Consider the following 13,836-nt stretch of genomic DNA (forward strand, 5'->3'; position numbering starts at 1 on the left):
GTTCTCTTCCCTTTCAGGCAAATTTCAGCTCTAGAAATCTACCCTTGCATTTGAAATACCGAAGTGCTACTCTGCTCTCAATTCTCACCCCATTATACAAGGAAATGTGTCTCTCTTCCCCAAACTGGGAATGTGAGAAGCCTTTCAGGTCCGTAAAGACCAGAAAGCAGCCCCCTGCGAAGTTTTATCTTGCCCCTAAAGCTGTGAAAGCAGGTATGGTGATGTGGAAAAGACATCCCAAAGGAAAAACCTGTAAACCATATACCTGTGGCTGAAAAAAACAAAACAGAAACAAAAAAAACAAAAACGAAACCCACGGGTCTGGACATCATGGGTATCTCCGGGTAAAAAAAAATACATAATATATACATTTTTTGTTTTATATATATAGTTACATATATATATAGTTATATATATACATATAGTTATATAGTTATATATATAACAACCGTGGCGGGGGCTCAGAACTAGAGCAGCGTTTCTTAAGCGATGAAGGTAGCCAGTGGGCTTGTGGTGGACGGCCGGAAGCTGGACGTGACCGAAGATACCGACAGCGCCATTCACCTCGGCCCCTCTCGCCCCCTCCCGCCCCTCCCACTCCGGGCGCCTAGAGCGCCAGCCAATCCCCTCCCGCCATCCCCTTCCCATCAGAGGCCCCGCCCCCCGCGCCCGGGATGCTGGGCCCCCGCGGCGTGACGCGAGCACGGCAGCTCCGCCCCCTGCGTCTCTGGCCTCGCCGGCCTTGGGGGGATGGTTCCATCATGGCGTCGATGCAGGTAAGAGGAGTTTGCAGCATCTGGGCGGGCTCCGGAGCCGCGGAGAGGATGCGGGCGTTTCCTTGGGGGCGGTGTCTGGGACTCTGGGGCACCCGGGCGGGCTCCAGAGTGGCCCCGGTGGCCGGTCCTTTCCCAGCCTCAGGGCGTTGGGGAGGGGTGAGAGGCGGGCGGGAGAAGGGGGGGTCTCGGTCGGTCGAAGCGGACACCAGCCGGCCGGGAAGTTGGGGGATAAAGAAGGCTAAGGGGAGGACAGGGCGAAGTTTGGTGTTGGCTCAGCGGCAGTGGTCTCGGAATCACCTCCAGCTCACCCGGATGGCTGCCGCTGGCCTGCCCCCGGCTCCAGGGATGCCTTTCCTCCGCGGTCCCCGGCTGGGCGGAAACAGCTGCTCTCGCCGTTGTCGCTGGGGCAGGGGCAGCCGTGAGAGGGGCTGAGTGTGGGGGAGCTGGAAAGGCGTTCCCGAAGAAGGCGGCTGGCTGCAGAGGCGCTTCGCGGCCTCTGCTCAGGCCTCCCACGCCCGGCCTCCCTGGCGGCTTGGCCCCTTGGCTCTCCTTTTGACTCTTAGTCCTTTGCCCCATGGGTACCTTCCTCTATCAGCCTCCGCGCTCTCAGCGAACATAACATCCAGCAGCCCATTTTCTCACTCCCCCTGAAACTGCCCTTCGCCCATCAACATCATTTGTCGCCTAATATGCAGTCTCCCCGAGAGACAAGTTACCAGCCCCCTATACCTCCCGGGATAGCTCGTCCTCAAAAAATCTTTTTTTTTTCCTACGGTGCCCCACCCTGCGGTCGCGGTAAGGCTACAGCCCTTTACCCTCCTTTCCCAGACCTTTAGGAGAACCTTAGGTTGGTCGAAGGCGTTTATTAATCCGTGTTACAGCTACCTGACTTGACAATGCGTGGTTTTCTGGTTTTCCAACTTAATATACTCCTTTTTTCCCGGAATCCAAGGAGTTTGGTTTTTTTCCGGGCAAAGATGGCATCCACAATTGCAGTTTTCTAGAGATTAATTCTGCATTATCTATAGCTTGCATTTAATTTACAGATGAAGACTAGCTCTGTCAAAACACATAGGAAGAGAAGAAGGCAGAACTCCCTGAGCACTTTTTAGAGTTTTAACATCATCTTAAAGAAAGAGACCAGGTTTTTCTTAGAAGGGTTTTGTGCTTTTGTTTCTAGAAAAATAAGCAAATTTCTCTATCCTTCTGTGTTTTCCTCTTTTTAGGTGATAACAGTGCTTTTCTTTTCTCTCTTCTTTTTTCTGCATCTTCTTCCTCTTTTGTGTATGTACTTGCTTCACACATACTTCTGTGCTTTTGTGTCATCTGTCTTCTTTCAACCTGTTCTTCATACAATATTCTTTTTACCTTTGCTTCTCCCTCTGGACTTTCCTGCAGAATAGGGAAAAAAAAAGTTGTGTGTAACATTCCTCGGTGAAGAGATGTCATGAAATGGTCCAGAGAAAAAAGAACAATTTCAGGAAACATTATACTGTACCCTCTTCTCCCCAGAGACGTTAGAAAAGTTTCGTCATTTGAGGCCAAAAAAGGAACTCTAGAACACCAGTTGAACAGTAGATCGGCTATATGACCAATTTAAGAATATTTGTATTAAGATTAAAACCATTCGTTTTAAGTGTAAAAAGATTAAAATCCACAATACTTGTGATTATATTTGACAGAATTATAGGGATAACCAATCAGCTGATTAAATGTAGACTTCAAGTGTTTGGAAAAGACAGATTTCAGTTTTTAAGAGAAAAAACTTAGTACAAAACTTAATTTTGACAGTTTTGAATTTTACATGGGGACTTAAGCAATGGAACCAACACTTGCCAGTGGAATACTGCATTTTTCTGTGTCCCAATTACTACCCCTGACTTTTCACCCTTTATTCTGTTATGCCTTTTGATTAGAGGAATGGAAAACTCATGTTTCCTATTTTAATTATGTTTTAAGAAACTGTTCAGAGAGAATGGTGGGCTTGTGGTGATACTTAAAATTGACAGAAGTTAATAAAGAAATAGATCTACATTTAACTTTAATACTTCTAGAAATCTTAAAGTATTAAATGGAAAGTTTTTCATAGCAAATTTTTAGTTTTAGCATTTTAGGGACTTAGATTATTTGGTACAAACTTTCTATCTCCAAACTACAAAGCATTATGAAAGTGAATTTTTATGTGATTCAAAACATTTTTTAAAAGTATAGCAATATTAGGGTATTCTGTTTTCAGCTAAACCATAAAATTGTGTTTTTTGTGTTATGTTTCTTTTTTCATTTTGTACCTAATCTTTTTTTTCTTTCCCTATTAGTATCTTTCGTATTATGAAATAATTAACTAATATTGCCTCCTGGATGGATATATTTTCTGATTTTAGAATTTATCTGTACCATTCAGATATTTTTATGTTGGAAGTTTTTAAGTATACCTAGATACTTTTCTAATTTGACCATCTAGATTTATTAATTTTCGATACGTAACTACCTTTATGTTATGTCTTAAGATCTTAGAAATTCAGTGCGTAATAGTTGATATTTATCAATTCTAGAAACAGTGATATAATTGAGAGAAATGGTCAATTGAATTACTCTTGTGGATTTTCTGCATTTTCTTTCTCTCTCTTGCCTAATTGGGTCTTAAACTATTGACTCTTAATTTGGTTAGTTGAAAGGAGATTGAGATTTACTAATAGGCGGTGGATGAAGGTGTGCTTACTTTGAGATAGCTTAGAAATAAAAAATGATTTTGGATTATACACAGTTCTGCATTGCTCTTTACTCAAATAATTGGGCTGTAGTGATTGAGAGAGGTAGACTATACGCTCTTACTGACGTTCTTATTGCAGTCATGTTGTCTTGACAATTAAATTCCATATGACTATTCGTTGATGTCATGAAGGGTTAACAACATAATCAAAATTAGAAGATTGACTGTCATCTTGGATCCTGAGGCTCACTCATCCCTGGGGACTTGGGGGGTATAGTTAGGATTGTAGAGTAGGTTGGCTGGATACCGTGGCGAGGAATGGCACTGTCAGGGAGCTGTTGGAGCAAGTGTGGAAGGAAAAGTGGAACACTGTAGAACAGAATTGAAGGTGTTCTGTGTGAATGACAGTCATAAGTAGATAGTAGACTACATTGTGAACAAAAGCATAAAGATGAGGTCATCATCTTCTCTTAATTCTCAAAGCAGTCATTGTGGTATTTTTCTTTTTGCGGTTAATCAATTACTTCTTTATAAGGTGCCTTCTATTTTTGTCCTAATGTGTTGGTTTGGGTCTTTTATTTAGCTTTTCAGGTCTCTTCCACTCCCCTGGGCCATAGATTTCCATGAGAATAGGAAAAAAATTCTTTCTGTCTGTCTCTTAAATGCACTACAGTAGATGTTTGTCCATCACTTGACACTTCAAAAAGCATTCCTACATATCAAATTCTGCATTACTTTAATTCTATTTTGGAAAAGTCTATTTAGGAGTTCTGTTATAGTAAGGTTGAGTACCTATAAAGGAATAATTTAAAATTCCTATTTATATTACATGTATATTCCCCCCAAAATTGTCTTATTTGCTTGATTTATGTGTTTGCCATAACTTTAATGTTTTTCAAAGTATTTTCATTTTCTTTCTTTCTGGATTCTTATTCCAACCTTGTAAAATGGGAAGTCAGATAATCCTATTTCATTCTAATAGAGACAGTGATTACTTGTTTGGAAAGTGACTTACCCAAAGCTACATAGCGACTAAGTAGTGAAGCTGCAGTTAGAAACCAAGCTGTGAAATCTACTGATGCTATGAAGTTGTAGGAAAAGAACATATTAAAAGTTTTGGATTGTAGAGAAATCATTGGGGCAATTACTTTTCAGTCAAGAATTAAACATTTACTAAAATGTTTTATAGCTTCTATAGCTAAAAAAATGAGAGGAAAATATTCCTTATATGTTATAAAGTTACTTTATCAAAATTTACATAAAGGTTCTTTATGCATATACTCATGCACTGAGTAAAATTATAATGGCAAATACTTACTGTTCAAAGATAATCTTTATTATTAAGGAGAGTTTTAGAAGGTGTGATCTGGCATTTTTCTGAAAATATGCTTCTGGATAGGATTTATCTAAATTGAGGATTTGTTAGATGAATTTTATTGCATCTTTATATCCCTATTGTCTGCTTCATTATTAATCTAAATACTACTTGTTCATGTTTGTCAGATATTTAAAAATTTCATGTGATAGCCCTTATTTGTGAATGTAGTTTTTGGATTACTAACAAATGGTGCATACCTTTGAGTTACTTTACTCTGAGAAAAACTGTAATCTTATTCAGTTGTTTTTATAAAACTTCATTTAAAAAAGTGCCCAGCATCTGGAATCAGAAGACCTGGATTCAGGTTTTGTTTCACTACTTAACAGCTGTGTTGCTCAAAAATCAGTGTGTAGTGTAGTGGTTAAGACAAAAGCAGATTAACAAAGGTAAACATTTATGAAACTGCTTTTTTGATCTCCCTTTCCCAAACCTGTTCTTTTTGTAGTATTCCCCATGTGGTACATGACAAATTCATTCTTCATTTGTTCAGCCAGAAACCTTGGTTTCATCCCACCCCAAAGTCAAACCATCAGCAAGTTCTTTCCGGCTCTGCCTTCAAAATAAATCCAGAATCCAGCTGTGCAGTCTTCTGCATCGTTGCCTGATGTAAAGCATCATCGTCTGTCATCTGCGTTATATCAGCAGCTTCATAACTGGTTTTCCTGCTTCTGCCCTTATTTCTTGATGGTCTTTTCTCATTATTTAGATTCTTTCAAAACAAAAGTCAGATGTCACTTCACTTGCATTCTTACTGTGGCTTCCCTGTTCTACTCAGAATGTAACTCAAAATCCGTGTTAATGGCCTGGAAGGCTTTACATAATCTATCTTGTTCAACACCCTTTACCCCACCCTCCTCACTTCTCTACAGCCCTGTGGGCCTTCTTGATATTTCTGCCTCAGTCTTTGCCTGTGTTATTTCTTCTGCTTTCAGGGCTCTTCTCCATGTATCTGGTGGCTCACTTCCATTTTTCTCTCAGATCTTTTTTCAAATGTAGTTTTTTCTCAGGGAAGCCTTCCTTAATCACCCAGTGTAAAATAGCCCTTCCACCCCTGGCACTTGCTGGTCCCCTCACCCTGCTAAATGTCTCCTTCACAGCCCTGACATATTAGTAGTTAATCAGCATACACTTTCTTCGACACACCCCAGTGCCCGATGTGTAGTAGGTCCTCTGTAAATGTCAAAGGAATAAGCACAGCTTTTGGATTCAGATAAACTTGGTTTGAATTCTAGCTTTGCCACTTAACAGCTGTGTAACCTTTTTTTCCCCCCATCATACAGGATAAAATTATAAATTCATGTTTTAGGTCTTTGGAGTTGTTTGTGAGTTCCATCTTATAATGCTGTAGTCGTCTTATTTTAAACTACCCCTGTCAGATACTCACTTGAAAATTTTGATACCTGGCCCTGTGTTGGCTATCAGTGGGAAAAAAGCAGATTTCCTTTATATGACGTCTCTTCTTGTAATTCCAAACCACAGGAAGGAGGGAGGAAGTATGATTTCTAATTAGCATACATTCTTTGCCAATCCTCTTCAAAATTTGAGAGTTAGCCAAGTAAAATGTTGAGCTTTCTACATCAGTTTTAAATGGCACATTGAATTTTTTCTTTTTTTAATTGAAATATAATTCACATACCATAAAACTTAACCTTTTTTCTTTAAGTGTAAAATTCAGTGGTTTTTAAAGTATATTCACAACCATCATCACTAATTCCAGAACATTTTCATCACCTCGAAGAGAAGCTTTTTCCCCATTTGCAGTCATCCTCTGTTCCCTGGGTATCGTGTCTGGTCCCCCACCCTCTCCCCACTGAAAATCACTAATTAGTTTTCTATCTTAATAGATTTGCCTATTTGGGGTATTTCGTATAAATGGAATCATACGATATGTGCCCTTTGGGACTGCCTTCTTTCTTTTAGCATGATTTTTTTTTGGTTTGTCCGTATTGTAGCTTATATCAGTGCTTCATTCATTTTTATGGCTGAGTAGTAGTCCATTTTATGGTTATACCACAGTTTGTTTATCCACCAGTTAATTGACATTTGACTTTTTCACCCTGTTTCTGTCAGTTAACTGACTATATTATTTCTCCTTTTTGAATCATGCAGCTATGAGTATGAACATGTTTTTTGTGGACGTGTTTTATGTCTTAGGTATATACCTAGGGGTGGGATTGCTGAGTCATTTGGTAACTCTTATGTTTAATTTTCTAAGACTTTTTCATGGCAGCTGCACTGTTTTATATTCTTATGAGCAATGTACAAGGGTTTCAGTTTCTACACATTCTGGCCAATATTTGTTGTCCATTTTTTACGTTATAGCTGTGCCAGTGGATATGAAGTGGTATGTCATTGCAGTTTTGATTTGCATTTCCTTAATGACTGTCGTTGGATATCTTTTCTTGTACTTATTGGTAATGTTTCTTGGAGAAATGTCTATTCAAACCCTTTGCCTTTTAAAAAATTAAGTTACCTTTTATAGTTGAGTTGTGAGAGTTCTTTATATGTTCTGAGCTTACCAGACATGTAATTTGTGAATATTTGCCTATTCTGTGAGCTCTGTTTGCACATTCTTGATGGTATCCTTTGAAACACAAAATTTTTTGATTTTGATGAAGTCCAGTCTATCGTTTTTGTTCTTTTGTCATTTGTACATTTGTCATATCTGAGAAATCATTACTTAATTCAGGGTCATGAAGATTTACACTTTATTACACCTCTGTTCTGAGAGTGTTACGCTTTTAGCTCTTTCATTTAGGTTTTGCTTCATTTTGAGTTAACTTATATATGGTCTGAAACATATTTAGCTTTGTAACATTAATGTGGCAGCTTGTTTTCTTTTTGAAGCTGTATAGGTCCTAGATGAGAGTATATCAGTTTTGTTAATATCCTGCTTGATTCGAGTTATTTATTTAGGTGGGTGGAGCTGTTAGCTGTTTTTAAGATGAAAATTTATATTGCAGCCCTACTACTAAGAAGTGTGATTGTAATCCTAATAAACTGTTACTGAGAATATTTATGTATTTATATGTTGGCTTTTATTATAATTAAAATAGACATACCAGCTTTGGTTTTTAGACTTACAAAAGCATTGAGCCATAGGGCATTTTAGAGGTCATCTAGAGGTTTGAATCATTGCTGCATTTTGTGATTAGACCTAGTTGATAAAATATGTTTGCTTTTATACTACATGAAAGGAAGATTTGTATTGAGCAAGTTGAGTATATAGATTTTTTTTTAGTGTATTGATTTGTTGTGAGAAAAATTATTACATTTCCTTAAATAGACAAGCCAATTTAAGGATTCTAGTGAAGAAAATTATGTAGCTGGGCATGTTGGTGCCATCTTTGCTCTTTATGTTGCTTAGTGGAAACCTCATAGAATTCATGTCTTTATAACAATTAGTTTGAGGTACCTTGATTTGATATTTCCATTGTCTGTTCTGGTTATTCATGGGTTCTGTATTTGTGAATCCACCTACTTGGTAAAACTTACTGTAACCCTAAAATCGATACTCATGATGCTTTTGTGGTGATTTGCACACATGGGTAGAGTGGCCGGAGGTTTGAGTTGCTGGATGTACATGTTCCCAGCTGAGGTAAAACAGGCCAACACTGTCTTGTTTCAGCTGTCGTACAGTAGACAGGGGTCCTTTTTTGGGGTCTATTTAATGCTTTTGGTGATTTCGCTGTTTAAAATGGCTCCCAAATGTAGTACTGAAGCGCTGTTCAATGTTCCTAATTGCAAAAAGACTGATGTACCTTATGTAGAAAATGTGTGTTAGGTAACCTTCCTTCTGTCATGTACTGTTGCCCTAGGATTCAGTGTTGACGAACCAACAATATATGTTAAAAACTCTGAACAGAAACAGAAAAACTAAGGTTATTGTTGGTTGGTTGAATGTGAACAGAAGATTGCAGGAACTTAATCCTGTATTTCCCAAGAACGGTGGTTCACTACTTGCTAAATAAATATTTGCTGCAACTTTATAGGACATAACTGCTGTGAATAATGAAAATTAACTGTATTTTGATATAAATTTCAATCCGCCTCTGACTTGAAATGTTTTGAAGCCAGGTTAAAACTGGTAAGGTGCAACGTTACTACATCTGGGTTCCTTGTTTGCCTTTTCCATTTTCTACTGTAGATAAGTACTTTCCCCCAGTTTTTTCGTGAATTACCCACACAATCCAGGTTAGTGGTTTTCAATGTTGGCATTATATTGAAATCACCTGGGGAGCTCTAAACACAGCTAGAGATTGATTTCCTTGGCCTGGTGTGCGTCTTGGGTATTAGAATTTTTCTCAGCTCCATGGTGAGTCTAATGTGCAGACTAAGTTGAGAACTCTTCTCTACAGTGGGAGAATTTAGGTGTGCAAATTAAATAAATTGGATAAGATGTAATCCATCTCCTTGGACTAGATGGTAGAAATTTCAGAGTTGTTACTTCTAGAGAGATCTTTTAAGAGGAACCAGATTTGAGACTATGAAGATGTTTACCTCTGTTCCTGGCTGTTTACATGATCACAATTCTATCAAAGAACATCCATTTCCTGTGCGTATCAGAGGGCATGTTAGCTGCCTTAACAATTTTAGTGTAGTCTGTTGTTTGATGGCTGTTTTATACAAAGACACAAAGTATCTGCCATGAGAGTTCTTTGTGGAGGAAGGTTAGTGAACACTGTACATTAAGGTGTGTCTGTTGGGTGGTTCTCTAGGCTCAGTTACGAGCTGAGTGATTCCTCTTTGCCAGTTGTGTCCCTAGACAAGCTTACAGATTTTATATCATGAGTCTTTGGAGTTGAATATGAGTAATTACAGTCTTAAGGGTTTTTTGGTTGTTGTTTTAAATAATTTTTGGAGCCTTTGTATTGAAATGTGAGTATCTCTTGTTAGTCTTGTTTTTAGTCTGTTGGCCAGTATTGTTACCTCATGCAGCTCCTGTTTTAGGCCTATGCTGAGGACTTTTTGTCAGTCCGTTAAAATCACTGAGAACCAGGTTGTTTATGATTCTGGCTCCTGGGTCTGTCTTTCCTCTCTTTAGGTTGAACTGGACATTACTGCAAACGGGAAGATTGTGTCAGTAGCCTTTACTTGCTATGAATACTTAGCAGTTCTTTTTAGTCACTTTTTCATAGTGAACTTCCATTTTGAATTCTGGGTAGTTTCAACAGCTTCAATCTTGTCCTTTCATCATTTCTGGGAATTTTTTTTTTAAACTTATCTAGCTAACTTACCTGCTTAGTCCTTCTACTTTTTCTACTATATTTCTGAATTTAGATTTTACTCAAAATCCACATTAGTTCTTTACATCTTTATACCTGGCATCCTGAATACACCAAATTTAGCCTCAGTTCTCACAGCCGTACACGCTTTTTCTTACCTTGTGTGCCCTTATAGCATGTTTTACTCCTTTTTAAAATTGGGGGGGGGTGTTGTTTGTTTATTTAATGGAAGTGCTGGGGATTGAACCCGAGATTTTGTACTTGCTAATTAAGCAGGTGCTCTACCACTGAGCTATATATCCCCCATCCCCATGTTTTACTTCTTTCATAGGGCTTTTTGCCTCTGCCTTGTACGTACTATAAAGGTACTTTGTCTCTGTTAGATTTTTAACTCACTGAGGGCAGTGTGCTATTAGTAATAATCACTTAGTGTTTTCTGAGTAAATATGTAAAACAGTGACTCAAGTAAATACTTTTTTCAAAATAGATCAGAAGTGATATCAAAACATTACTTTTTTGCCCTATCTCTGATTCCTTTGATGTCTGTCTTTTGCTTCAGCTTCTCTCCGGGCCCAATTTAAAGAAACTAAAGAATTGAGTTGAATAAGGAAAACTATATAATATTTTTAAATTAGTGTTCATTTCCTGTTAATTACAAGCATCTCTTTCAACTAGATAATATTTGGTAATTCTTTCACTTTGGAGATAATGCTTCAGTGAAAGTCTTTTTTTTTTTTTTTTTAACCCCTGATAGTAGGTTTTTTCTTAGGTTTCCAGTCCACAAACCCTTACTGTGACAGCATATAAATACTAGGTCTTGCTTCATTGAAACTTGAATTATGTGATTGCTTTCTCCCTAAACCCAAATATGTTGTGTCTCAGGATCCTTCTTTTCTGAAATTGTAATTGTTTTCTGTGTGTGCATGTGGGAGGAGGAGGTGTGAGTTTGCATGGGGTGGGGTGTTTTGGTGTAGGGAGTTTGTGATTGGTTCTCCCAGATGTAGCAGAGGACAGAACATCTGTTAATGTCAGTGAAGTGCAGACTGGACTTCTCATAAGCCTGATTACCCTTAAGCATAGTGTTGACTTAAAGACACACAACGTAAGAGTTGTGAATTTAAATTTTATTCAGGGTCCTGCTGAGGACTATAGCAGGAAGATAACCATTCAGTTAGTTCTGAGGAAGCTGCTCCAAAGAAGCAGGGGAGAAGCCAGTTTATAAATGATTTTTGGTTAGGTAAAATATGCAGTCAAGCATACATCTTGGTACAAGATTACTGCTCATCATGAAGAACAATCTCAAGTTATAGATTTTAGTGTTTTACTATGGATGGGAAGATGCAAGAATCTGGGGGTCTTTGAAATTCTTCCTGAGATAAGCATCTAACTATATAAGAATGTAGCCATCTTTAAAAATGCTTTAGAAATAATTTAGAAATAGAAGAGTATTCTAAGAATAGTGCTCAGTAAATTACAAATAACCAGATGTGTCTTCCTTTGAGACTAAATCTACAAGAAGGATAGATCTATAATTAAGATCCACCTAGTTTACAGCTTAAAAAGAATGTTATAAGATCTTTTTAAGTCATAAAACTTACAAGCTGTGGAAGCTGCCTTTTGGTATAGAGAGTTGAGCATCAGTATTTGTTCTAATGGTATAATCATGATTTAATTAGCCACGTTCATGAGTTTCCACTTTTTTACCATTATAAGCTAAGCATGTGCTACTTCCTCTCCCCCTCACTCCCAGTTTTACGTTATAATTTAGGGTAAGTTTTCAAGAATGGTTTATTTTCTAGCTCTCAAAATACTTGATAGTAGTGAATTTAAAGTTGTAGAGAAGGAGCTTACCAAAAGTGCTAGAAAACTTTGCTCTGGGGGTGTCTGCAAAAAGAGGGACCTGTCCACCTCCCCACCCCCAACCCCCCAAAACAGAGGGCCCAGCAAGTAAAGTGTTCGAAGTATGGCAGAAATAGAAAGAGAGCTAAGTTTGGTATAACAGAATCAAAGGGGGAAAATCTCCTCACATGAAAGGCTGTAAGTGGTGTCTGTGAAATAAGACCTCCACTATATTTAATAAGCAAGTGGCATTGAACTTTAAGAAATGCAGGAATTGAAGTTTAAACGAATGTATTAGAGGGGAGGTAGAGGGAGTGGTGTTAACTGAGTTCATGCATTTGGACAGTGAAAGGAAAGGAAGGAATGGACAGGAATAGAAGCTGAATGATGGCTGTTGTTTTAAAGCTAGGAGACCCAGTTGAGGACTGAAGGGAAGAAGCTGTTAACTGGTAAAGGGTGAAGTTATTAGAAACCAAATTATTAACTCTGAAAACAACATTCTGGATGAGTTGATAAGGCACGAGGTCCAGAGAGAGGTGGGAGAATTTTGAGATGGGGAGAGAATCTTCTTGCTCTGGGAGTTAAGGACCAGAGACTGACTGTAGGGACAGTGTGATTTATTGATTTATTTATTTTTCTTTTGTTACTTGCTAAAAATGGGGAAACAAGTTGTCAGTTTCTATTTACATATTTAGCATTTTTGCTTAGAAGGAAGCTTTTCATTAATAAGTTTTGAAGAATATTTGGGACAAATTTTATAGATTTTAGCTGAGAGAAAAACTGGTTTGTTGTTTGAACCCCCCCCGCAACAAGTGAAGTTGATACATATTTTCATTTGCTTTCTAATAATGTTCATTAGGGTAAATTCATAATTTAAAGATATGATCTTTTATTTTTATTTCACCACTTATTTTTTAGGTTTATTTATTCATGGAGGTACAGGGAATCTAGCCCAGGACCTCTTGCGTGTTAAGCACGCACTCTACTACTGAGCTATACTCTCCCCCAACTTCCATCTGTGAATTTTAATACTACCTTAGGGTGGGTATTTGGAACCTTAAACTTTTCAAAATATTTTTAAAATTTTCGAAGTGTTGTTACAGCTGCTGGCCTATCATTCTCAATCTGAGGTAGATATTTAATTATGTAGAAATTAAGATACAGATTATTATTTGTCCAAAGTTACACATATATACACTCCTAGAAAGCAGATGTTGAATTTTTAAATTAAATATATCTCTTAAAGTACTTAACTTACCTCTTAAGGCTTGCATTTTGCTTACATTTTTAACAAATGACAAATTCTGTTACCCTAAATCCCAATTTTTGTCTCTTGTGGTAGAGCTGCATTTTGATTTGTAGGTCAAACCCAACTTTTTACTCTTAGCGTATTTATTTAAGGCCTGATGTGTGCCAAACCCTGGCTATAATCTACGTTTTCTACTACATAGCATGTTTTATGCTTTATGACATATTATTTGCCTGAATAACTTTATTAATACTTATCAGAGTCTCTGGATGTAGCCCAGTGTAGCCAAATCTGGAAGGTAAAAAATTTTGAATTGTACCTTTATAAGGGAAAAAAGGCACATTTAAGTTTTTTTTTTTAACATTTTTATTGATTTATAATCATTTTACAATGTTGTGTCTTTTTTTAAAAACATTTTTTATTGATTTATAATCATTTTACAATGTTGTGTCACATTTAAGTATTTTTCCAAAAATCAAAGGAAGCTTAGCTAGAATGAAACATCAACTCTGTCAGGCCTAATGAAACGTAGTGATCACAAGGGGAGAACAGTACACTCAGAACTGTATTTTATTTCATTCAGAGTCCAGGTTTCTGGGTAACTTATATAGTTTATTTGGAGTGTTAATTTCCAGAACACCAGACATAACCTCTGAACT

At 37.7% G+C, this 13,836-nt stretch overlaps 1 protein-coding gene across 2 annotated transcripts in view; it reads left to right on the forward strand.

Moving 5' to 3' along the window:
- Positions 1-673: 673 nt before the first annotated feature.
- Positions 674-13,836, forward strand: part of UBE2W (ubiquitin conjugating enzyme E2 W) — a 55,645-nt gene continuing 42,482 nt past the window's right edge. Inside the window, exon 1 of one of the 2 annotated variants that reach the window (XM_006202408.3) lies at positions 674-776. In XM_006202408.3, coding sequence (XP_006202470.1) covers positions 675-776 — 102 coding nt within the window. In that variant the 5' untranslated portion in view covers position 674. The remainder of the gene's footprint in view (positions 777-13,836) is intronic. The other variant, XM_072951786.1, reaches the window with a different exon arrangement.

Source organism: Vicugna pacos, chromosome 29 (assembly GCF_048564905.1).
Source record: "Vicugna pacos chromosome 29, VicPac4, whole genome shotgun sequence".
Taxonomy (NCBI): Eukaryota; Metazoa; Chordata; class Mammalia; order Artiodactyla; family Camelidae; genus Vicugna; species Vicugna pacos.